Source organism: Artemia franciscana, chromosome 20 (assembly GCF_032884065.1).
Source record: "Artemia franciscana chromosome 20, ASM3288406v1, whole genome shotgun sequence".
NCBI classification, from domain to species: domain Eukaryota; kingdom Metazoa; phylum Arthropoda; class Branchiopoda; order Anostraca; family Artemiidae; genus Artemia; species Artemia franciscana.
In genome coordinates, this window is record NC_088882.1 from 12,932,011 (window position 1) to 12,959,990 (window position 27,980).

At 33.9% G+C, this 27,980-nt stretch overlaps 1 protein-coding gene across 1 annotated transcript in view; it reads right to left on the bottom strand.

Moving 5' to 3' along the window:
• The window catches only part of LOC136039767 (teneurin-a-like), a gene marked incomplete in the record, with an annotated part of 538,588 nt that overhangs the window by 454,149 nt on the left and 56,459 nt on the right, over positions 1-27,980 (bottom strand). The window contains 2 exon segments of the mRNA XM_065723631.1: positions 17,667-18,482; positions 26,823-26,921. Coding sequence (XP_065579703.1) covers positions 17,667-18,482; positions 26,823-26,921 — 915 coding nt within the window.

Sequence of the window (27,980 nt, forward strand, 5' to 3'; positions counted from 1 at the left end):
CATAAGCATAATGAATATATGCACATTTGAGCTTCAAATATATATTTTCCATTTTCCTGGCCATATGGCCAGGGGAAAAATAGGGTAGAAACAAAAATGAAACAAATACTAAAAAAAGAATTTGAATTTAATGCGTTTCAACCATTCAAAGACTCAACACACACACAAAACAATAATTAAAAGAGCCAAACATTAAGAGATTTTAAGAGATTGATTTTTTTTTAAATCGTTTGTTCGGAGGGTGCATCAAATTAAGCGTACAAAATTTACAAAAAACGCAGGATAAACATCAGTTGCAGTAGCCCTTTTGAACAGTGTCATTTGCTTTCTATTTCGACATAATATTCCTTCCTATGGCATCACTATTTATATAGATCTTAGAAATGTCCCCCTCTTTCCTAAACAAACGACAAACTACGCAAGGCACCAATTTGTCTCCTTAAAACAGTTTGGAATTCTCTTAGAAATGTTTCACCTAATCCGATTAGAAAAGAAATGGGGAAAAACAAAATGTTCATTTTGATTTGTCTTTAACTACGGAAGTCAATTAAGGAGCTGGAATGGGGATAATGAAAACAACAGAATTTCATACTCTTAGCCAAATTAAGCTTAATTATTTCCATATGTAAGGGGGTAGCAATGCTTACACCAAAAGCATTAGTAGAAAATATGTAACAGGACATATATTCTAAGAAAAAAAACTTGGGGTTTAGACTGTTATTAAAGGGTAAAGATTGTGATGCACTTTACTAAAAAAAGAAAAAAAATTGGAGAATATTTTACTTCTTAGCACAACATTAACGAATGCGAATGTATGCGAACATAAGCAATACATACGAAAGTGAGCTAAGGTTCCATGAAAAAAACAATAAGTTTCTTAGAATAAATACGTTTGTACAGGTAAATTTCGGTTTTTGTTTTCGTGGAAGACTTAATTTCATCAATATTGTTTATTTATACTTCCGTATAATTTAAACTGAAGAGAATTGATGACTAATTTTCAAAACCTCAATTGACTACGTAATACTTTATTTCGTAATCATCTTATTATTCATATTGCATGAATGGTCAAAATATATAACCCTTAATGTAGAGAAGCTTGAAAGTGATTCCAAGGAAGTTTATGACAATTTCTACTTAAAATACACAAATTTAGGCTTTTGGCACCACTTCCCTCCATCCCAAAAATATACATCCTAGCCTTAGAAAGGTACACATGATGTTATAAATTGAGGAATATTACCCCTCGTCCCTCTGCAAATGTCCCTACTTGGCCTTATAGCTAGCAGTTGGTGTACAACACGAACTTGTGTCAGTAAATCAGCAGTACTGCATAATCAACTTATGTATGTTGCTTATTTGTTGTTTCGTTAGTATTTAGTTTCAGGATTTATACATTTAAGGGGTGGAAAAGGAAAGTTTATACAAAACAATTGATAAATACAGATGGATTTCAAATATTCCTAGAAACTTGAATTAAATGTACTGCTCTGCAAGGTTAAGTGATACATGATTGTTACAGGCAATTTCAGTGTCTCAGTTTATTGATTACTTTGGACGATGGCTTTGTTTCTAATATGCCACCAATTACTAGAGGCATCAATTCATGGAGCATTTAGGGAGGAGGGTGAAACAAATTTTTGAAAATCGATGTAGGACAATTTGCCATTTCTTTTTTTTTACAAGAATACCAAAAAGAAATTTTTCACTGAAAATCCCTGAAAAAGGTATTTTTCAAAATGTACGGGGGTGTAAATAATTTAGGTGGTAAAGGCCCCGTGCTCCTTCCCCCAATTGACGTAATTGCTAATTAATGTCAATATTAGAAAGTTAAAGGAACGCTGAGATTGGCAGATCAAAAATCGTAGAGATATTAAATTTTGGCCCGAACATTTTTTCTATAAGAGCAACATAAATTACTGCTCAAAGTTTTAATTTTGTGTCTTTATTCAATTATAATGCTATTCAATAATTCTAATGTAAGTAAGTCGATAAATTTAGTACATAATACACAATAAGCTACAGTAGCATGTCATACTAAGCCTTAGGAATTTAGAGGTAAGAGCTTCCACCATGCATCGAAATAAAACTTTTACAACTTATAGTTTCCCAAAATGTAGAAAATCAAAGAGAGCATTTCGGAGGTAGTAGATTTCACAATACTACATCTACATCGTCTTCTTCGTTACAGTCTCTTGTTGAATAAGTGGCATACCTACTCATGCACGCCATAAAGCCTTTTGAGGGGCCAGAAGTATGATTTGTGTTTTTTTGTATATTTTGACAATAAATTAATTAATTGATTGATTGATTGATTGATTACCACAAATTAGAATAGCAACAGCTTTGAAATTAGAAAATAATGAATTCCTCATTCCATATAAAATTGCAATTCCATTTCACTATTCCCACTTCAAGATTTTTATAGGTTTCTCTTCATTTATACAGCAAGCTCTCAGAGTCTTCTAAATCCTTGTCTCTTAGTTTTAAGAAAGAAGAAAATGAAAAGTTCCCATCCTCCAAATCCAGGCGGAAAGATAGCTTTCAGAGATAGGGGGATCTTTTGGTAAAATCGTTAAATGGATCTTAGAGAGATATCTGAATCATCTCGCGAAATCCCTCAGAGGGTAGGTCAAATGAAAGTAAATTATTCAAAAGGGCTGGTAGGATAAAAGGGCCGGTAGGATAAAAAGAGTGTAAGGGTCTGAAAATAAATTAGGATATCGTTCCTCAAGCTTAAAAATGTGAGATACAAAGGAAGTATCAACTCTCACTCTGGAAACAGTGGGTACAATCTTATAATACCCAGGTGGGAAGACTAAATAACGTAATTACGATACAAGTTTGTCTATTTGGCTAAAGTTCCTTTATAGTAAGGTGACAAAACATAAAATCACGAAGAAGAGAGAAAACGAGGACAATAACAGCCAGTAAAAAAAAAAAATTATCCCAATATTTCAGTCAAGACCTCCACTTGACCGCACTCTGAAAGGATCATCTTATTCCATTTTTTTGTTTTGTTTTAGTGTTTTTTTTTATATATTTCATCAGTTTTATTATGCACTGAAGACGTTCAAGTGAAGGTCTTGACCAAAATTTTGGCATAATTTTTAATTTTTTTTGTTTGTTTTTTTAGTTTTTTTTTGTTCGATTTTATGTTTGTCATAATTAGGCAGAGTGGTCTCAGAAATTATTCATATATTAAGGTCTTTTCCGTTATCCATTTTCGAAAACTGTTTCCACAGAAGAAGTTTTACAAAGAAAAGTTACATTGAGTTACATTAAACCAAAAATGAGCAGAAATAAAGTAAAATAATTTTTGAAACCTACAACTACCATAAATGATCATCCATAAGTAAATAAACTTAAAACAAAAAGAATTTACAGTAAATAACCGAGTCAGGCTCAAAAAGATAAGAAACTTAGAGGATTAGGGCTGAGGCCCAAATACCATCTAAAGAACAAAAAATAACATTAAAACTTAAAACTTAACATTAAACTTAAAACTTAACAACATTAAAACTTAACACGAACAGAAATTACTTCGTGTATGAAAGGGGCTGTTCCCTCCTCAACGTCCCGCTCTTTATGCTAAAGTTATTTACTGTTTTATAAAGTAGAATTGAGAGAAAGAATCAAAACTTTACCGTAAAGAGCGGGACGTTGAGGAGGGAACAGCCCCTTTCATACACGAAGTAATTTCTGTTCGTTTTAAGTTTTAATGTCACTCCGTACTTTCAGGTAAAAAAAAACTTGTTTTTTTTATTTAATTTTTTTAAGGAATAATTTTAATAGAGCATAAGTAAGATTTTAGGCACATTTTTCTTGTAACTAGAACATTCGTTCAGGAATCTTTCAGATACGAAAGTCAAACTGTGGAACTGACGAGATTCTCTCTATTTCCAAATTTTTGACTTTTTTGTCTGAATGCTTCATGAATAGATGTTCTAGATACAATGGATATGTGGTTAAAATAAATCTCTTTATTTAATTTATCTCCGTTTTCAATATTATAGTTTGAGTTATATTGCGTATGAAGAGGTGTACCGTCTCCCAAAAACCTCCATTCCTCACTCAACATTTAACACAGTTTTCACAAAACAAAACTTTGAGAATAAGGGTTTATTAAGGTGTCATCAGACTAAATATTAAAAAAAAAAGCTTCTCAACATGATAATAGCTAATAATTCCATTAAACCCTTTGTTTGCATAAAATTTTTACTGTTTATCACATCGCTTGGATATTTAACGAGAGGCAAGAGCTCATATGACACTTTTGACGAGATCGGAAGAGTCAAGAGTCTTCAGCCCCCCCAGATGGTTGAATCGGAGAAAACGACTGTTACCAAAATCAATTTGTGCAGGTCCCTGATACGCCTACCAATTTTCATCGTCCTAGCATGTCCAGAAGCACCAAACTTGCCACAGCACTGGAACCCCCCTTCCAACTCCCCCAAAAAGCGCAGATCTGGTCCGGTTATGTCAATCATGCATCGAGAGCTTGTGCTTATTCTTGAAGTCGCGGAAGCACTAGAAATCCCCCCAACTCCCACAAAGAGATCGGATCTGGTTCTGTTATGTTAATAACGTTTCTAGAACTTGTGCTCATTCTTCCTATCAAGTTTCATCCCGATCTCTCCACTCTAAGAGTTTTCCAAGATTTTTGTTTCCACCCTCCACCCCCAATGTCCCCGGATCCAATCCGAATTGAAAATGGAGCATCTGAGACATGATATCTTTCTATATGTCAATTTTCATTAACATCCAGTCACCCATTCGCGAGATAAATATACCTAATGTTTCATGATTTCCCCTCCTTCCGGGCCCCTCCCTCAGATTGTGGAATCGGGGGGAACGGCTTTTATCAAGTCAATTTGTGCTGGTCCCTGACACGCCTACCAATTTTCATCGTCCTAGCACGTCCAGAAACACCGAACTCGCTAAAACTCTGAGAATCCCCCCGACTCCCCAAAAGAGAGTGGATCCGGTTCGGTTGTGTCAATGACGTATCAAGGACGTGTGCTTATTCTTCCTACCAAGTTTTAATCCGATCTCCCCACTCTAAGCGTTTTCTAAAATTACCAGTTTCCCACTCGAACTCCCCCCAATTTCACAAGATCCGATCCGAATTTAAAATAAGAGCTCTGAGACACGAGGTACTTCTAAATATTAAATTTCATTAAGATCCGATAACCCGTTCGTAAGCTAGGAATACCTCGTTTTGTCTAATTTTTCCGAATTAGCCGTCCTTCCACTCCTCCCCCCCCCCAGATGGGGGAACCAACTATTTCTAATTTACTCTGGTCTGGTCTCTGATACGCCTGCCAACTTTCAACGTCCTAGCTTATCTGGAAGTGCCAGAACTAGCAAAACCGGAACCGACCGACAGACAGACAGACAGACCAACAGACAGACAGAAATTGTGATCGCTATATGTCACCTGGTAAATACCATGCACTAGGTTTTTGTCCATGGTGATTCCAATGGTAGACTTTTCATTTTGGCCTGAAGCCATTTTTGAGGGGTTTTAGGCTTTTCGTTTCAAAATCGCCATAATTTTTTTTTTTCATAATAAACTTTTGCTTTTAAGACGAACCGAAATAATACTTACCATTCCTGAATCAGTGTCAAATGACAATTTTTTCATCAGTTTTTTTTCAAAAGACGTTTTTTAAGCATTAGTTACTTAAAAAAGAGCGGTGTGGTTCGCTTTTTGCTAGGTTGCAGCTACTGCTGCAACCATGAATATCCCTTGCTACCACCTTTTTTCAATTCTAACTTTATCTTTTTATTAGCAAAGAAATTATTACATCTTCAATCGTTTTTCATCTTTCCGGTTCTAATTTTGCTCAAAAGCTATATATTATCCTAAAATAAACTTTCATGTTGTTTTTGAATCCACTACTATAATCCAATAGCAAGCTATATAAATTGTTTCTAATTACCAATATGGGTCTTAAAGGGAAAGAAAATCCGGTGGTAATCTAGATTCATCATTCAATATTAATGGATTTTCTTGGATTCTAATTCCAGATATTGTTTAGAGCAATTTTCCTTTTCCCTGGTGTTATAAGATAAATAGACAGAGGTCAAGTTCTCTTTTCTTTCCCGTTTTTCTTAGGGAAAGGTAGCTTTATTCTCTTGCCAAATTAAGAAAAAGTGAATTATTATGATAAAACTGGACTTTACGACCATAAAAAATAAATTTGTGGCATTAATTTGACCAATGTCGTTTATTCTTATTCGTTTGTTTATTCACGAAATTAATTTGATGGCAAAAAAACAAGTTACACATTCTTGGTGTCCAAAAACAAAAGGGCATTCGAAGTTGAATATTCCATAAGGAATCTAAAAGCTGGAATACTACAAAAGACAATCTTGATATTATTAGACCAGGGTTGACACCCCCCCCCCTCAACCATGCATTGTGCGCATCCTGAATGTGATGATAATTTTACATATAAAAAAAAAGTTTTTTGTGTCTGGTTTCTCTTCATCATCTTTCATTTCATCTCACATTCTAGTAGTATGTTCTAATCTCTCTCTCTCTCTCTCTCTCTCTCTTTCTCTTTCTCTCTCTCTCTCTCTCTCTCTCTCTATCTCTCTCTTTCTCCCTCTTTTTTAGTATTTGTGCCTGGCTCATACTTAATAAGAATAAGTCCTCAAAGCTTAATGATAATTTCATCTTATATATCGTAAATAAAAATGTGTATGGTGGTCGTTGATGACCTAGAAATAGCTAGACATTTTATCCTAATCAGAACTGTTCCCTACTAACTTCTACCGTGTATAGAAGGTGATTATCATCTTTTTCAAGGCCATGTAAGTTGATTGCTACCCTCTCACTAAGACCAGTTAATTTGAGCGCGTTTAATAAGTATGGGGGAGGGAGGGGGGCTGCTTCTCTTATTCCTTGAATAGATCCTTATCAACTGAAATTACTAGTTGATAACGCTAATGAGACGCTATTTGTGTGGCGGTTCAAAATTTGAAACTCACCTGTAACGGACGATTTGTTTTAATATTAAACAAAAACAAAGAGAGAAATTTAATCAAGCAATGAATGAATAAATTTTTAGGACATATCATCGTTCATTTCTCTTATAAATGAAATTAAGCCCGTTTCTACTTCCATTTTTTGGGTTTTACGTTTCACGTAACCCACCTCTATTTCAAAAACCCTGAAAAATCTGGGACATAATAACTGAATATCTAGTTTGTTTCAGCTGAATATCTGATCCATGTCCTCAAAATTGTGAAGCTGAAAAGAATCACGCATACTGTAAGCACATAAGCTTAGTCCTGACTAAGCGTATAACTAGCGATAAAGAATTAAGTGCTCTTCCACTATAATTTTTCGGGGAGGGGGAAGAGACCAATAATAAAAACAATATTTCGGGGAATGGGTTCGATTATTATAAAAATAAAATGTTATGTAAACTTTGATATAAAAAGGTGCTGTGAAATTTCTCCCCTGCACATGCCCATGATGGTGCCATTTTAGAACAAGAAAAATATTAACAACTTATTCGAAAAAAAGAAATTTCTGGCTATATTTACGAGAATATCAAATCTTTATATACACCGAAAAAATAAATCACATATTTATAATCAGATCCCTACAGAATTCAAAACGGTCCAAAACAAGGTTGAAATTCATGTTTTTTCAACAAAAGAAAACCTCCTGCAGAATGTGATTCCTCTGATAATGAGGCCCCTTTAAATTTAAAGGTCGACCAAAAGGACTGCTGATATTGCTTCTGTAAAAGGACCTGCACTTTAGACAGGTTTTGCTTGTATAACTACTCTGGTGAGCAGCAGTTTTTTAAGTTAAATAAGAAAAATATACTTCATAAAAAGATAATTTCATCAAACCATTAGCATTTAGCAAAAAGATTGTTTTACAGAACACATGAGCAAGAAACTTGCTAAACTGTTCAGATTACATATATATTCCCTCTGAGTGTTGAATCAGGCACGCCATACGGGTGTCATCTCCAATGGAGTCGTTTGGGAGGGAGAAGTATTGCAGCTGCCCCCCATCAATAATTTGGAGAAAAAATTATTATATAACCATGTCTCTGACTCTCCAGATGTGGACCTCTTTGTCCCCCCTCCCAATAAGAAAGCTGGAGATACGTCCATGATCATGCCTGCTCTGTCGGTAGGCTCCATTTACTTTTGACTTAGATCTCTTGCCAGGCGCTGTTCGGCGTACACATAGACGTTTGCCTCTTCCATCCACTCCGTTCCATGGCAAGTGTTTGTGCTTTATTTGGTCTGGGGTTTGCCACCGCCAGGAACTCAGAGAGGATGACGGACCATCGTTTCTTCGGTCGACCGCATGGTCGTTTCCAGCCGGCTTTCGAAGGGCCAAAGTCAAAGATAGTCTTTGTAGGTAAGTATCGGTGGGCACCATACTCAAAATAAACAGATGTCTCCTCTTTATTCATCCCTGCTCAAAATACCCCATTTGCTATCTTTTCCCTGTAACTAAGAATTTCGAATTGTAATTGTTCAAAACTTGAGTTGCTTGGAATATATTTTGACTCTGGATAGATAAGCTGTTCTTTGACCTGAGATTGTGAAATTTCTATTCGAATCTCCTTTCCGTAGCTTGTCTATTATTTCTTCAAAATCAGTCATTTGTAGTCTCCTATCCTTTAAAACCACGAACCCTTGACGTCTTATAAAAAGTCTTCCTTGGAAAATAACAGATTTGCTGAAAGTTCCGTAAGGTAGCGTCATTTTTTTGTGCCAACATTGCTTCATTTTAGAAATTTAACTGAAGAAAAGCTGACAAAACAAAACTGTTTTTCTTATGAATTATACAAAGCACGCTAATCAAACGGGCTTGAACTTTACTTGAGTCCTTTAATCTTCATCCTCAAATGAAATGACAAAAAACAAAACTGTGTATAAAATAAAGCCGAAGGAACTATTAAAAACTAGTTTACGAAATCTGAAATACTGAATTACTGAATCAAAAACAGAATACTTTTCATAAGAACCTCAGTGGTTTTCATATCTAAATACTTTTCCGTAAACAAAGTGAACAAAACAGAAACGAATAGACCAACTGAATACGAGTCAAAACATCCTCCTTGGAAAATCCAACATTAATACGTCCTAATCACGATGCAAACAAATTTACTACAGAAATAAAACACAGAAGTACGACAATGCACAAACTTCTAAAATATGCATTTTAGTCATTGGCACTGTTATATGCACATGTCTATGAGCAAAAGACAGTTAGGGACGTGGAAGGCGAATCCACACCGTTACAAAGAGACAAGCAAAAACTAATCGTTAAAAACAGACACGACTTGAACCAAGTACAGTCAAGTTATAAATACGCTGATATGAACATCACACAGATGATTATAAGGTGTTTAGCAATGATGATTATAAAAGAGAAATAGAAATTCAAACAATCTGATTGCCTGACTGGATAACACTTTAGTCAAGCCGTAAATCAGAAAAATAGAGACGAATCTCCTTCAAACGTTTGTTGAGGTTGATGCTTCACCTAGTTTGACTGACTATGCTCTCCAAGATGTTAATGGTGTATTTGTAGAGTGGCTCTAGAAATGCAACTGACTTCCATCCTACCCCTCACGAATTATCGCAGGGTATTTATTAGGAGAGTGTCTGTAGATACTTTTCAATCTTAAGGGGGGGGGACAAATGTTTGAAAAAGGGTCGTTTCTGTAATATTTGCAAAAAATTGCATTTTACTTATTCCTTTGATCCACTGGGAGGACCTATGGAAATTACTGTTATCCTTGGGGAAATTAAAAATTTTTGGAACTTGATGTTTTTAAAATTGTTTATCCACCTGCAATAGTTATATCCATCTAAAAACTAGTCAGTTTGAAACATGTTCAAGTTATCGGGATAGGAACTTGTCTTGTAAAAAAAGAAAATTGTAAGCATTGTAGACAGTAATTTCTCTTTGTCCTATTATCCCTTTTTTATTTTGACTTTAGAAATAAAAAAAAAAAGGTAACTACAAATCTAACTGGCAATATATTCCTCATGCTATAAGAAAAAAGGAAAAAAGTGTTCCTTAAAAACGTGACTCAGTTGCTATCCTCCAACTTACAAGCTTGTCATATACCGCCCCCTCCACCTTCTGGATATTTTCTAATATTGTTCTCCAGATACAGACTATTTTATAAGTTAGAAAAAACCAGGCACAGTATAATTAATCTTTTGGAAATTTCATTTGCTTTTGCTTGGCTCTGTCTTTATTTCACGACTAAAATGTCAGAACACATGGTTCTTACAATTTGATATGGTAAACACCCTCTTTCCCCATTTCTATGGAGTTATCAATTAGAAAGAGGCAAGCATTCACCGACAAATATCTGCTCAGTGTCAACCCCGATTACTTTTGATATTTTATCGTAAACGTCAGATTCGCTGCAAAGGGGTAATAAACATAGCCGCAATGGAGACGAAGCTCATTGGTGTATTTTTAGACATGTTTGGCTACATATAATATGTTTATGTTTAATTTATGTTAATAAGTTATGTTAATAGTTATGTTAATTTATGTTTGGCTATAATAATCCAAAAAGTGACCTGTTTTATTAAATGAATTTTACAAAAACCAAGAGGGTTCATTCTGGATTTTTCAATTGTTATCAACTAGCAATTATTTGTACAAGAGAGGTTTTGTCTGTTTTTTTAGCTCATGGCAAAAAACTGTTATCAAAGAATGACACGTGTCAATTGTCTAAAGAACTTAAAATTGATAGCAATATATACATTAACAGAAAAACTGAATTTAGAACAAAAAAGGAGGCTCCAACTATTTCATTATTTGAATATTTTTTAATTAGATGTTTGCTACTATATTTTTCAAAATCCATTCAAATCCATTTAGTTCATGACATCGACTTGTAAAGCAAGAGAGGCTTTGTCTCTTAGAAATTATTACTACTTTCTAAGAGTGACTTCTATATTTCTCTTTTTTTTAATTAATTTATTCAGACAATTTGTGATAATTAAATTTTGAATAAAAAGTCATTCATTCCAAAGACAACCAAGAGTCTAACAAATTGGCATTTTGAAAAATTGGTAGATTTAAGCCTGTATATAATATAACCCAAAGCTATTTAATCCTGGCAATTGCCCTGATCAGAATTGTCTTGGTATAAATAATAGAGTAATGGTTCCAACCCAGTAATATTTCTGGCGCTGTGAGATAGTTTCGAGTATCCACTTTTATCATAAGTTACTTCCCCGTCCCTATCTCCGAAAGAAAGTACCATTAGTGTGGCTGCAAAGTGGCGTCACGGAGCCACTTTTGACATGTTTTCATAAAAAGAACCATGACTTCAAACAACGTTTGAGGGTGGCCCTGATGAGTATGGCCTGTCTAAGCTGTTTTCTTTTTTACAAGCTTGCTTAGGAAGCCCTTGACGATCAACTTTGATTGAAATCAAACACCAGACTTGGAATAGTCGTAGTACATATAATAGTAAAAGTAGAACAGTAAATAAGGAATCCAAACGATTTTAAGCGATCAAAAACTTAATCCCAGTTAATATTATTCCAGAATTTGTAGCTGTTTAGTTTTAAAATTTCTTTTTAGTTTTAAAATAACTTTCATTTTGTATTCTAATCAGCAGGAAAAGATTAACTTAAAGTTTTACATTCAAATGTGCATTATTGCTGGTTATTATTCCACTTCAGTAAATATTAGTACAGTTTTTTACTTATTAAACCCATCAGTAATGGATTAAATTAAAGAAGTTACAATAAAAACAGGGTAGTTTGTAAAATATTCTTGGATTGAATCCGTTTAAAGTGCCTACCAACTTTGAAAATAATTCATCAACAACAACATAAAATATGAAGTCCCTTGCATATTGAAATACACAATCTCAAGATTGCAAGGGAAGACATGTTCCAAAAGAACGAAATACAATTTCTCACAGTTTTCATTAAGTCTCTACACCCTAAATGTAAATAATACTATATTTGGCACTGTTATTGTATTATTAACTGTAAAAACACTCCCATGTTGTTATCTGTCCCCCATCTAGAATGTCTAAGCAATCCTGTCTGAAATCCCTTGATCACTCGTATATAATTGATTTTTTGAGAATCTAAGAGTGTAGTTCTTTTGTGCATATCAAATAAAAAAAAACAGCTCTTTTTTAGCTGAAATTAAGAAGTAACATTAAAAACTAAACGAACAGAAATTAATAAGTACATGAGGGGGTTTGCCCCCTCGTTAATACTGCGCTCTTTACGTTCAAGTTCCAATTTTATTACAATTCTTTAAAAATGACCCCTGAGTCACAAACGCTGTTTAATTAGTATAAACTGCTCTTTTGAAAGTAAAAAAAAAGCTTTAGCGTAAAGACCGAAGTATTAACGAGGGGTGAACCCCCTCATATACGTAATAATTTATGCTCGTTTTAAGTTTTAATGTTGCTCCTTACTTTCAGTTAAAAAAACTTTATTCTTATTTAATTTCTGATAATTTTTTAAATAATACTGGGAAATCCGGTGCCCCTTCATGGAAAATTCTCTTCCCCCATGAAAAATTAATTCATGGCAAGATCCTCCCACGTAGCCCACTCTTGCGACCCCCCACTACCCAACAGAATCCCCTTAAAACGTCTGTATAATTCACAATAACCAACACTACATGTAAACAATGGGCGAAGTTCATAGTTTCCAGCCCGTCCCCCGGGGACTTCAGGGTATTAAGCCATCCACAAGGACATACCTATTAAATTTTTCGACTATGCTGAACAAAATGGCTTTCTAAAAATTTTGATCCGGTGACTCTCGGAAAAAATGAGTGTGGGAGAGGGCCTAGTTGCCTTCCAATTATTTTGGTCACTTACAAAGGGCTTTAGAACTTTTAATTTCTCTTTGAATAAGCCCTCTCGCGATACTCTAGGATCACTGTGTCGATATGATCACCCAAGGGATAAAAAACAAATAAACGCGCATCCGTGATCTTTCTTCCGGCGAAAAATACAAAATTCCACATTTGAAACCTCCTACAGTAGTGTTCTCTGGTAGGCTGAAGATGGTGTTATTTTCGTGAAGGTTCTATGACTTTTAGGGGGTGTTTCCCACTTTTTCTAAAATAAAGTAAATTTTATCAGGCTCGTAACTTTTGATGAGTAAAACTACTCCGATTCTTTTGACGTTTTTATTTGTATCAAAATTAAGTTTTTTTTAGTTTCGTTTACTATTAAGCCGGATCCCTTCTACTGATAGTTCGTTACCACGAACTGTTTGAAAAAAAAATTGGAAGCATTCTACTATGGTCTGACAGGTTGCCAACCAATGGGGATTGTTCGATGGCTTTGCTTGTTTATTTTTATCCTCAGTGTTTTTTTTGTTTTGTTTTTTTTTTACTGTGATTAATTTTGTAATTTTTTTTTCTGTCTTATCAGACTTTTTGTTGAATTCTGGCTAGCTAGATGAAAGTTAGAAGACTTTTTCTAAATTTACCTCTTCCCCGTCATGTGGCTTCCCACTCCTTTGAAAAAAAATTTCAGATGCAGCAATATTTCATTGAATTTAAAAATTTAATTTCGAGTTCCAGTTGAAGTTCAAGTTTAAGTTGAAAAATCAATCAAATATATAAAAACGTAATGGCTTGACTTAACTAGAAATTAACCAACAATTTTCCATGCAGAGCTTCAGTCAGGTTGGTGACACCGACCCTGAGACTCTTATATAATAGTCGCCAGCGGGTGGAGGCAACAGGGATTGTCCCCTTGAGAAACAGAAGGGCATAAAAATATATAGAAGAAGAGGAAAATAAAAACTTCCTTGCTGTGTAGAAGGACCAATAATGATTTATGATTAGTTTTACCATATTATTTTCCTCCTTAGTGTTTGTCTGCTGTAGTAAATTACACATTTTTGTAGTCAAATAAGTTTTTTCTTATTCTGGTAAAATAAAGCAACTTTCCCTCAGTCAAAAAGTTGTTGTGCTTGATGAGCAGGATTTTCAAATTTGGGTATGCAGCCCAAATTAGGGCCTTTGAAGTTTAAAAAAAATTGGTGACCGACAAAATTTCGTAAGAAACTTTCAGAGATGGCTCTACTGTTCAACGAAGAGGCCAGGGAGGTGATCTTGCAAGCACTCTTTCTACTTCTAACGCATAGACTATTCAATGAAGGTTGGACCTGTCTTTGAAAGAAAATTCAAATTTTGCTTATTATTCAACTCAGACCATTGGAACTACATTATCGGAACCAACTGTCTAAGAACATCATACTTTAAGACAAACTTTAACAGAAATTTTATTATCGAAGCTAACACTTTTAGAGTTTAATTTATTAGAGAAAATAGTTGCAAAGTCTTCACAGACTTAACAGTAGAAAAAAATGTTTTTTATTCCTGTTAAATAATGCAAATAGCGTTTTCCCGTCTTTCAGGAAGTTGCCATGCTTGATGAACATTATTTTAGAACTTGGGTATACAGCCTAAATTAGGGTTTTTAAAGCCAAAAAAAGAAAAAATGGCAACCGACGACATTTCGTAACAAACTTTCAGAGACGGCTCTACTGTTCAACGAGATTCCAGGAAGGTCCTGCAAGCATTCTTTCTACTTCTAAGGCCTGGACTATTCTATGAAGATTGGACCTGTCTTTAAAATAAAATTCAAATTTTACATATTTTTCAACTAAGACCATTGGAATTACACTATCGAAACCAATTGTCTAAGAACACCATACTTTAACACATACTTTAACATAAATTTTATTATTGAATCTAACAATTTTAGAGTTTAATTTACTTAAAAAATAATTTCAAAGTCTTCACAGACTTGACAGTAGAAACAGCATGAAAGGAGTAGCTTGAAACAGGGCTATTTCCGGGGCACCCGGGCAGAATTAATTACACCCCCATCACAATCCAAACATAAGAAAAAGCTCCTGAAAAAACTTAAAACGAACAGAAATTACTCCGTATATGATGGGGCCTGTTCCCTTCTCAACGCCTTGCTTTCTACGCTAAAGTTTGACTCTGTCTCACAACTCTCCATTAAAAAAAAAAAAAAAAATTGCCATTTTGAAAAACAAAAAAATATACTATGACGTTTAGGGGTGTTTCCCCTTATTTTCCAAACTCGTAACTCGAAGAAGAGGGGGATATGTTGGGGGAACTTTCCTTGGAGGAATTTGTAATGGGGGAAGAAAATTTTCATGAAGGGAGCCCAGGATTTTCTAGTATTATTTAAAAAAAAAACAATGAAAAAATAAATATGAAAAAGCTTTTTTCAACTGAAAGTAAGGAGAAGCATTAAAACTTAAAACGAACAGAAATTATTAAGCATACGATGGGCTCACCTCCTCCTAATACCTCGCTTTTTACGCTAAAGTATTTTTAGTAATTTCAACTATTTATTCTACGGCTTTTGTGATTCAGGGGTCATTCTTAAGAAATTGGGACAAAATTTAAGCTTTAATGTAAAGAGCGAGGTACTAACGAGGGGGTGAGCCCCTTCGTATACGTAATAAAAACATGAGAATACAGAAGTTAGTTACGTAAGCTAATTTGTAAGTTACATATATCTTTTACTAATAAAAAGATTCGTAAAAAATTAAAATTTTTAGTTGCCTTTTTAAGTAACCAGAAAATCGGACGGCAACTAGGCATCCTCCCCCGCTCCGTTTTTTCTCAAAATCATTCGATCAAAACTATGAGAAAGCACTTTAGACAAAAAAATAAATATTAAAATTTCGTTTTAATTATTCATCTGCGGAGAGCCAAAATCAAAACATGCATTGATTCAAAAACGTTCAGAAATTAAATAAAAAAAAAACAATTTTTTTAACAGAAGTGCGGAGCGACAATAAAACTTAAAACGAACAGAAATTACTTCGTATATGAAAGGGACTGCTTCCTCATCAACGCCCCGCTCTTTACGCTAAAATTTTTTACTGTTTTAAAAAGTAGAGTTAAGAGAAAGAGTCAAACTTTAGCGTAAAGAGTGGGGCGTTGATGAGGAAGCAGCCCCTTTCATATACAAAGTAATTTCTGTCCGTGTTAAGTTTTAATGTCGCTCCTTACTTTCCGTTAAAAAAAAACTTTTTTTTTTTATTTAATCAGCACAAAAATCCAGTTCTTTTGATGTATTTATTAGTATCAAAATTCCGTTTTTTAGAGTTTTAGTAACTATTAAGCCGAATCGCTCCTTACTACAGTTCGTTACCACGAACTGTTTGACATGATAGGAATATACATAGTGGGCTAGAAGTATTTATAATTTTTCTAAAATAGTTGTCAGGATTTTTATACGGCTTGTTTCAAGCATGCTCCTCTCTGTAATTTTTATCTTCTTTCTAAGTACAAGTTTAAAAATCGACGGATTTGATTATAAGCTAAAGCTTATAACATTGGGCGTAATCTTGAAGGGAAAATTCCAAATATGGATAAAAAATGCGTTTGTACTTTTTAAGACAGCCTAATGTTGACTAGGTATGAGCTGCTACAAGGAATTATATAAACTTAACTTTAAGTTCATAACAAACCATCGAAAACCCTTTTTAATGCAAATTTTGCTGAAACTTCACCGATGTTTCACTTCTTTGAAGTCTCTTAAAAGACCTCTCAAGAATTTTCTAATTCGTGATCAAAGCCTTTCTGTAAAATTCTGGAGAACAAGTCCAGTCAATTTAGGATAATTTAGCTCGTGACTAAAAGAGTAGAAAACTAGTTATTTTTTGGACTGAAAAGAACCCTTTTAAGTAGATTGATTTTCTCAGATTTTGCTTTAATGTTTTCACAGTCTCTGTTAAATAGCAATATTGTACTCTAAAAATATTTAGTAGTTCATTCCCTATTAGTTCGCACAAAGAAGATACAAGCCAGTATACTCGTATGTCGTATGCTGGTTTAAAAAGACCACAAATGATTTAGATATTGTTTTGAATCTCTGTCAATCCAAATATTGAATGTAAAAATTTACAAGCTGTACATGAGAGATTGCTTTTTTTTAGCTGTTTTTGATTTAGCGACTCCTTCCCATCTTTAGAAATATTTGATTATATTTGATAGGATGTTTTCTATCATAACTTGGATTTCTTTTTGGTTTCTTTGTTTAGTTTTTCTAAACAAAGAAATTTTTCTAAACAAAGTTTTTATTCTATTTTACTGAAGGCAGATAATGATCAAAGGCCAAAATATTTGCTTAGGATTTATTACAGTCACCAAGTACGTTCCAGGTGATAACAGAGCTAATGATATTTAATAGATATTGACATTTTGTTCCAGGTGAGATATTTTTATTATTTTACTAATTACTTATTAAACTACTCATATTTTAGTAATCCTTATAAAGTATTTTAAGTCATTAGTTAATAAACCCTGTTAAGTTTGCAGTTAATCCACATGAAATTGAAGGAGAAATTGCAATCTCCACGGGGAACACTACCACTGTCTATGGAAACAGCCCCCATTCAACGTAACTTCTTTTTTTTACATGATACAAAGTTTATGGAGTCTCTGTCGTTACGTAAGCAATGTAATTCTTACTAAATTTTGTATCTGGTCATTTAAACTAGAATCAAACCACAGTTCTTTTGAACTTTCAAATGAATATTCAAGGCTTTTAAAGACTTTTACGTTATCATAGTCCAAAGAAAGACCAAAGACATAAAGGGATACTCACTGATTGAGCAATCTTTTCCAGTATAGCCATCTTCACAGTAGCATTTCCCCGCACTGCAAGTGCCATGGCCGCTGCACGCATTGACACATGTCGTTTGCTCATCTTCTACAGTTTGCGCATGTAACGTTATGTCATGCACGATTACGTCATCATTATAAACTCCAATGTACCACTTTCCACCTTCTACTAATTGAGTCACTGTCAAATTTAGCTGCGTCTGGAACCTTTTTATAAATTTTGGCGAGCTAAATGTCTCTGGCCCATTTTCTAGAGCTGCTGAATGTTTACGATTTTCATGTGATGTCTTATAATCAGCGGCTCTATTAACACGTGCCAGTATTTTTGAAGTGTTGGTAACATTTAAGAAACTAACAAAACTTGAAAGTTCCGAGCTACGTTTGTAACGTTTTACATATCGTTGAGATTTTCCGTGACGCCGTTCGTCATCAGTATTCATAAAACGTAAAAACTCAGAAAAGTCAAACTGCGTTACAGTCGGGGGTACATTTCGACGACCATAGAGAGCAAGTGGAGAGGCTCTTGGAACAAGTAGGTTCAGCTTAAGTACAGAATATGATGGTATAGAAATGGAGCCAATCCAGAAAGAAAAAGGTCGAACCTGTATGTTGACAGGGTCATGATTTGGATATATTTCTTCTAAGTATGAGTTCTCATAAAGTTTACTTGGAGGCTCTTCTCTTAGTGTAGAATGCACAGGTGGGTAAACTCCCACTGTTGTGGCGACACGACTTCCAATCTGTTGAGCCTCTGTTTGTACAAATGGTTGTCTTGGATTTAGTGAGGCCTGTGTCGCAGCTAAAAGATACAAAGAATCAAACAATTAAATATTTGCGTACAAATTCAAAGTGTCGCACGATTTTTAAGTCACTAAATTTGGTTCGAAGCCGATAAATTTATAATTTTATTTTTGAAGACCCTATGTGTTGCTTGAATCCAGTCAACAAGCTAGATGACCTCTGTACCTAATCTGCCCAGTCTGGTGAGAGCTAGTTGATTTAAACCCTCAATACTTATAAGTTATAATACTTATAAGTTATGGGCACATTTTAGTACAAAGGAAGATTGGCAAGAAAAACCAGCCAAGTTATTCACTATACTAGACTCATATTTAATTAAATAAAAAAAACAAGTTTTTTTAACTGAAAGTAAGGAGCGACATTAAAACTTAAAACGAACAGAAATTACTTCGTATATGAAAGAGGCTGCTTCCTCATCAACGCCCCGCTCTTTACGCTAAAGTTTGACTCTGTCTATCAATTCTTCTTTTTAAAACAGTAAAAAACTTTAGCGTAAAGAGCGGGGCGTTGATGAGGAAGCAGCCTCTTTCATATACGAAGTAATTTCTGTTCGTTTTAAGTTTTAATGTCGCTCCTTACTTTCAGTTAAAAAAACTTGTTTTTTTTTATTTAATTTCTGAACGTTTTTGAATCAATGCATGTTTTGATTTTGGCTCTCCGCAGAGGAATAATTAAAACGAAATTTGCATTTTTTTTTTTTTTTTTTTGGCTAAATGGCTTTCTCATAATTTTGATCGAATGATTTTGAGAAAAAAGAGCGGGGGAGGAAGCCTAGTTGCCTTCCGATTTTTTGGTTAATTAAAAAGGCAACTAGAACTTTTAATTTTTTACGACTATTTTTATTAGTAAGAGATTTACGTAACTTATAAATTAGCTTACGTAAAGAACTTTTGTATTCTCATATTTTTATTACATATATGAGGGGGTTCGCCCCCTTGTCAGATCCTCGCTCTTTACAATAAAAGCTTAAATTTTGTCCCAATTCATTGAGAATGACCCCAGAATCACAAAAGCCGTAGAATAAATAGTTGAAATTACTAAAAAATACTTTAACGTAAAGAGCGAGGTATTAGGAGGAGGTGAGCCCCTCAAATGGGTAATAATTTCTGTTTGTTTTAAGTTTTAATGCTGTTCCTTACTTCCAGATGAAAGTACTTTTTCATATTTATTTTTTCATTGTGTTTTTAAATAATGCTAGTAAATCCTGCGCTCCCTTCATGGAGATTTTCATCCCCCATGACAAATTATTGATGGAAAGTTCCCCAAGCATATCCCCTTCTTCTCAACCCCTCCCCCAACCAAAAAAATCCTCCTGAAAACGCCTGTACACTTCCCAATAACCATTACTATATGTAAGCATTGGTCAAAGTTTGTAACTTGTTGCCCCTCCCATGGGGACTGTGGGGGAGTAAGTCGTCCCTAAAGACATAGTTATAAGGTTTTTCGACTACGCTGAATAAAATGGCTATCTCAGAATTTTGATCCGTTGACTTTGGTAAAATAATTAGCGTGGGAGGGGGCCTAGGTGCCCTCCAATTTTTTTGGTCACTTAAAAAGGGCACTAGAACTTTTCAGTTCCGTTAGAATGAGCCCTCTTGCAACATTCTAGGACAACTGGGTCGATACGATCACCCCTGGGAAAAAGAAAAAAAACAAACAAAAAAACAAAAAAACAAAAAAACAAATAAACACGCATCCGTGATATGCCTTCTGGCAAAAAATACAAAATTCCACATTTTTGTAGATAGGAGCTTGAAACTTCTACAGTAGGGTTCTCTGATACGCTGAATCTGATGGTGTGATTTTCGTTAAGATTCTATGACTTCTAGGGGGCGTTTCCCCCTATTTTCTAAAATAACGCAAATTTTCTCAGGCTCGTAACTTTTGATGGGTAAGACTAAACTTGAAGAAACTTATATATTTAAAATTAGCATTAAAATGCGATTCTTTTGATGTAGGTATTGGTATCAAAATTCCATTTTTTAGAGTTTTGGTTACTATTGAGCCGGGTCGCTCCTTAATACAGTTCGTTACCACGAACTGTTTGATTACAACAATAGAAATTACGATCTTCCTGTTGCTATCAAAAAAGGATTAGAATAAACAAAGCCGGCCCTCACGAGTGGCCCTTGCTTCACTTGGGTGGTAGTTCGTACCTTAACATTTCGTAAGTGGCTTGGGCCTTTAGCTCTGGCAAATTGTCCCATCTTCTCTCTTTAGCAAATCAAGCCTTCGGCCTTCACAAGTAGCCTCCGTTTACCGCCGGTGGCAGCTCGGGTTTTGGCCCTTGTGAATGGATTACGTCATATATTACAAATAAGTGACGTAAGTTTGATAGAATTTGTGAAAGCGAACGAACTGTAGATTTGGGTTCTAAAGTCCCCCTCCCCCAATATAGAATTTGCGGATCATGTAATAGCCACATGAGTGGAGGACTGCATCGTTATAATAATATATTTATATAAAACGGCAACATTGATCTGTATTATGTAACGTGACCTATCCGATAACGCCGTAAGCCTAAGCTCATACCCAAGTAAAGTGAGGGTCATTTGCGAGGACAAATATTAACTGAAATTAAAAGACGTTTTCAGGACAGAAAGAAATTAAGCCTATGGCTATCTAACACTATCTAAATTCAAAAAGAAAAATCAAAGAGATTATATTCAAGATCCCTTTCATTTGACAAAACCATATCCGTTACAACAAAAGACCTAAAATGAGGTTAAATATTCAGAGAGTCAAGATATACAACCTAACTTTTGAAAAAGGGGAAATAGACTTTCCGAGGACAAAGACAGTTTTTAGAAAAACACTCCTAATTTCCAAATCGTTGGGAATTTTAAAAATTAGATTTTTCCATAGAATTATAAAGGGAAAGTTTCAAGCCCTTGGACAGCCGTTTCATTTGAAAAAGAAAATTTCCCAAAAAAGATGTTTATGTTAAAAAAAATTAAATATTCTTACCATATTTTTCTTTCCAGCTTTTCTAAGAGTTATTTACAAAAAAAACTTATAAAACAAAAAGAATGCCGGAAAACTTCGTCGCAAGACTTTACAAATCTCCAAATCGAATGAAGTCAAGCATTGTGTTTTTAACGGGAAATATATAGCACCATTGGACAATAGGAATGATCTAACAATACATGTTTTAATTCATAATATCGTAGAAAATCTTCTCATAAAAGTTTAAACATCGCCATTTTAGGGTTCTACTGCGGGCAGTAACGTCAATTGGGAGGTAGAGGGAGTGGCATGGTTGCCCTGAATCTTTTCCTTTCCTCATAGATTTTTAAAAGTACTTTTTTGGGGTACTTTGATTGAAAAATGCCCTTTTTTGGTAATTTCACTGAAGAAATTGAAACTTGATAAATTTACCCCCCTCTAGATAATGAAGAATGAATCCCTCCCTAAACTTTTATGAATGGACGCCACTGCATTGGGGATGGTTTTACGTGAAGTCTGAACGCAAGATAAAATGTTTATTATTATACATTTTTTTATTTTTATGTTTTTATGTATTTAAATATTTATATGTATTTTATTATATGTTTTGTATTAAAATTAGTACGAGCGAGATTGTAAGAAGTTGTTCGTGGAACCTCAATAAACAAGTATGGGGACCGGATAATAGGGGCGGTTCAAAATCTTCTCTGAATAAAAAAAAAAACGGTATCTTATGTTACCCCAAAAATATTGAAATTTATCATCAAGTCATAAGCTAATGCAGTTGTTGTTTCTTGTTTTGTGCATTTTATTTGAAAATTCGTCTTTTTTCTGCACACTAACAATTCTGTAAGAATCAGTTTATAAGCAAAACAATGTGTTTACTTATAGAAAATTTAAAACTGGATCCATACCTTAAATGATAAATCTTAGACAATCTGTTTCAAATTTGAACGAAGAGCAGAGTGGGATTCTGATTTTCCTCGTGAAAGAGTGGTTTTCAATGGCTGTCATGGCCGTTTTGACTAAAAGCATGGACTGCCACTCTCTTTTTCAAAAACTACGTCAGTGGAAACTACTATTACTGGTTGAAAGTGATGTCATATGATAGCTTTCATCGAATTAAAGCCTATTCTACGCTACTGTTGGTTCACGTTTGAGACAGGTGGTACAGTTTTTAATACTCGCCTTACAAAACGCATGAATTGACAGTGCAAAGCGCACTGGTCCAAAATCATGACACTGGGGGGTTACGTTTTTAAAATAACCGTGATACGTACGGACTACGTTCGCCACTAAGAAGAGCGTTAAAGCACAAGAGCCATTGAGTTCAAGTAAAAACTTTTACTAAAGTAGTATAAAGAGAAGGGGGCTGATATGGGACAGCCCCCGTCATATACGGAATTGGTTCTGTTCGTTTTAAGTTTATACGTCACTCTTTACTTTCACCTGAAAAAAAACTTGTTTTTTTTTATTCTAATAGAAGAGCAGCAACATCTTGTTCTGTTGAATGACCTGCTTGAAATCAAAACTTATATTTGGTCAACCCCTTTTTTTATATAAATAAGAAGAAATCGTTCTCAAAATTTTTGTCTAGGGCTTTAGACAACAGTGACGGAATCGCAATACGGTGATAATTGTTTACACAAGATTTATCTCCTTTTTATGGAACTGAGCTACAATTGCGATTTATTCATCTACTAGGAGATATATCTGAAAAAATTCACGAATTAATCAAACAGTTCGTGGTAACCAATTGTAGTAAGGAGTGACCCGGCTCAATAGTAACCAAAACTCTAAAAAATGAAATTTTGATAGCAATAGCTACATCAAAAGAATCGCATTTTAATGCTGATCTTAAATATATAAGTTTCATCAAGTTTAGCTTTAATTCAGCGTAGTCGAAAAACCTTATAACTATGTCTTTAGGGCGATTTACTCTCCCACAGTCCCTGTGGGAGGGGCTACAAGCTACAAACTTTGACCAGTGCTTACATATAGTAATGGTTATTGGAAAGTGTACAGGCGTTTTCAGGAGGATTTTTTGGTTGGGGGGGGGGGTTGAGAAGAGGGGGACTCTTTTCGATGGGAACTTAACCATCGAGGAATTTGTCATGGGAGAAGAAAATTTCCATGAAGGGAGCGCAGGATTTACTAGCATTATTAAAAAAAATAAATATGAATAAGTTTTTTCAGCTGGAAGTAAGGAGCAGCATTAAAACTTAAAACGAACAGAAATTATTACCCATATGAGGGGCTCACCTTCTCCTAATACCTCGTTCTTTACGCTAAAGTATTTTTAGTAATTCCAACTATTTATTCTACGGCTTTTGTGATTCAGGGGTCATTCTTAATGAACTGGGAAAAAATTTAAGCTTTAATGTAAAGAGCGAGGTACTGACGAGGGGGCGAACCCCCTCATATCTGTAATAAGAACATGAGCATACAAAAGTTCCTTACGTAAGCTAATTTATAAGTATATCTTTTATTAATAAAAATATTCGTAAAAAATTAAAAGTTATAGTTGCCTTTTTAATTAACCAAAAAATCGGAGTTCAACTAGGCTTCCTCCCCCGCTCTTTTTTTCTCAAAATCATTCGATCAAAATTATGAGAAAGCCATTTAGCCAAAAAAAAAAATATGCAAATTTCGTTTTAATTATTCCTCTGCGGAGAGCCAAAATCAAAACATGCATTGATTCAAAAACGTTCAGAAATTAAAAAACGAGTTTTTTTTAACTGAAAGTAAGGAGCGACATTAAAACTTATTTACTTCGTATATGAAATTATTACGAAATTACTTCGTATATGAAAGGGGCTGCTTCCTCATCAACGCCCCACTCTTTACGCTAAAGTTTATTACTGTTTTAAAAAGCAGAGTTGAGAGAAAGAGTCAAACTTTAGCGTAATGAGGGAGGCGTTGATGAGGAAGCAGCCCCTTTCATATACGAAGTAATTTCTGTTTGTTTTAAGTTTTAATGTCGCTCCTTACTTTCAGTTAAAAAAACTTGTTTATTTATTTATTTATATAACAATAGATCAATATAAAACAAATATTACGAAAAAGTCAAATATGTAAATAAGAAAATTGTGAATTAATTTAATAAGAAAATAGTTGTTTTTTCAAATAAAAGTAAAAAACAATATTGAAGCCCATAATCGATCAGATATTCTTTAAAAGTGCTGCATCTCTAGTTTTTGAGACTGCGCAAAATTTTTTCTTATGTTAATAGCTTTTGACGGGTAATTTTCTTATTATCTAATTTCTAATTTCTATTTATTATCTAATCTTTTGAAGGGTAACTTCAAGCCTAATGAATTCATCGTTAAAAGCCAATTAATTAAAATTAATTATTAATTTATTAATTAAATTTATTAATTAATTAAGATTTATTAATTTATTAATTAATTAAATTTGTTAATTAATTATTTATATATTAATTATTAATTAAAAGCTAATTAATTATTGGCCATTAAAAGCCAATATATAATGAATTCATATTAAAAGCCAATTCTTATAATGTACACGATATCATTAAGGCATGGTTCATAGAGTTTCTTGGGCGCTATTGGCACAAGTCACAAGTGTAGGATTCAGATTGACTCCCCCCAATAAATAGAATAAAACCAATAATTTAGGATATAGCTATTCAGCAGTGATAGGTGAAAGTGGCTTAGTTTTGAAGACAGTCTTCTGATTTGGTGCCTTTCCGTAAGTGTTATTTCGCTTTCGGTGGTATTTCCTGTAATATCTTTCAAACTTAAAATTATCGTATCTATTCAAAGCGAGTATCTTTGCGCTAGCTTTCAAACTCACTGGAACTCACTTGAACTTGGTGCAAGTGAATAGTACGGCAGGAGGCTACCAAAATACATCTAGAACCTTAATATTAAAATTATAAACAAGAGAAGAGTTGGAAAAACAAGAGCCTAAACTATGGAAGTCATTTTGTGATTAATGTCTGAATGCTTAAATGGATATGAGAATATATTTGACCAAAATATACATAATATAGGTCGATTTTTTTGTGGGGGGGGGCTTGGGTGGGGGTTGCCAATCAAAAGGAGGTGGCACAAAGATAAAACCTATTTAATTGCTTATGAGGAAAGGTGATGTACAGTAAATCGTTCTTCTTTCTTCTTAATTGAATATTTGCGGAAAAAATTAAGACTTGCACATATCATAAGATTATAACTACTGTTTTCAAATGCTCTTTCAATGGTATTTAGAGCTTTTTATAACAAAAATTGATTAAAACCTTAGAATAAGTATAGTAAGGTAACGACAGAAAAGGGTTCCAAGTAACATAACGCTACAATGTGTTGGTTGTCATTTTAGAATCCCCGTGCTTATAGTTTGTTTTTTCTCTGTCATTCGGCTGTTGATTTACCATCAAACTGAGTATTAATTTATTTAGCAATTTGTCAACTCCCTTGTCAACGCTATCTGTGAAGCCACTAAAAGTATTTTGAATGTAATAAATCTCACTTTATGGCAGCACTGTGCAATCATTTTGGCCAACAGCCAATAGTGAACTAAGACAGTACGCAGACAATAATTTTTATTTATAAGTCAAATCGAAATAATAGTTGCCATTCCTTAATCAGGTTCAAATACCAATTGTTCCTCATCTGACCACTTTTGTTCAAGACGTGTTTTCAAATTTCAGGTTAATATGGGCTAGAGTTTGTTCTTTACTAGGTTGTCATCACATATTTTCTCAACAATGATAAAATATGTCATGACTGCCAAACACTTTTATTTTTATTCTTAAAAAATGTCGTCTGTAGAAAATATGTGTTAATTCAAAGCCTACTTCGAGATATAAGGGTTCTTAATTATTATTTTTTTTTTAATTCATATTTAGCTTATTCTGGTCTGTGGCATGTGCTTTTGAAGATAAAAGTGAATCTTCTCACTTTTAAATCTAATAATTCATATTTTATAATAACGAATATTATATAATCCACACAAACATATATATATATATATATATATATATATATATATATATATATATATATATATATATATATATATATATATATATATATATATATATATATATATATATATATATATATATATATATATATATATTATAATATATATAATAATAAATATTATATACAATAATGTAACACTTCATGCCCAAGACCAAACCTACCTTCCCTTCAAACATGGAATAGGCATATCTCTTTGTGTGCAATAAATACCATATTTGTAAACAGGTTTGATTTTCTGAAAATTATATCTTTAATTTTTTTATCTTTTATGTAAAGAAACCAAATGAGAGCTTTCAAAAAAATGGGCTTAGGAAAAAACACATTTTTTTTTCCTAATTAGTATTAGAATAGCGGAGAGAGCTTAGATGTTTATATCGAACCAATACCTGTTAGTTCATATCTTTTCCTGGACTCTGATAGATCTTGGTCATTTGGTATGCAGGCTAAACCGTCTTGAGGAATATGCTGACAGGAATTTGTCGCGACTAAAAAATAAAAAAAAAATCTATAAAGTTCACCCTTAAAGCTTAAGTTAATATTTCATCACATCAAAACAATTTTGTAGTTTTTTGTTTTATTTTCTAGTGACCTCGGGGGCACAGTAAGAGAGATGGCTGAGGGTGGAGTTAGGAGGCATTGCCAGGAGAACCCTGCCAGGTAGGAGGCAGGGTTCATGGAGCCATAAGTTATTTGATGATAATTTGATCGTCTTTGGAATCAAATATTTATCATCTCAGATACTGTAATTCAAAAGGTGTTCTGTAACACCCAGAATATATTTCAGGTTCGAAATTGTAAATATATTTTAAAACAGTATTTAAAACCCATAAAATACATCCAGTCGATTGGGACTTTTGTTTTTCTTGACTTGAAGATACTTAAAGTTCCTATTTATTCTGTAAAAACAAACAACAACAAAAACGCTTTTTGACAAACCAAAGTCAAGCTATAATGGAGGTTAACCTATAAAAAAGAGAGTATTTTATTATAGACACTTACTTTATATAATAAAAATAGGCTGCGACACGAGTGCCTCCAGGACCTTTCCCAGAGGGAGGAGGAAGGGCTACCAGGAGCTTAGTTTTTACTAATATTCTATTGGAACTTTTTTCATTTTTCTATTCTTTTAAATTTTTGACACCTCCTTGTTTCCTAGGGTGGGCTGTCCCCCTGGCATTCCCGCAAGATCCAGTGAACTATGATCAAACACATAGCCTATCAAACAGTTCGTGGTAACGAACTCTAGTAAGGAGCGACCCGGCTCAATAGTAACCAAAACTCTAAAAAACGGAATTTTGATACCAATAATTACATCAGAAGAATCGCATTTTAATTCTGATTTTAAATATATATGTTTCATCAAGTTTAGTCTTACCCCGTCAAAATTTACGAGCCTGAGGAAATTTGCCCTATTTTAGGAAATAGGGGGAAACACTCCCTATGAGTCATAGAATCCTAAAGATTACACCATCAGATTTACACCATCAATTACACCATCAGATTCAGCGTATCAGAGAACCCTACTGTACAAGTTCCAAGCTCCT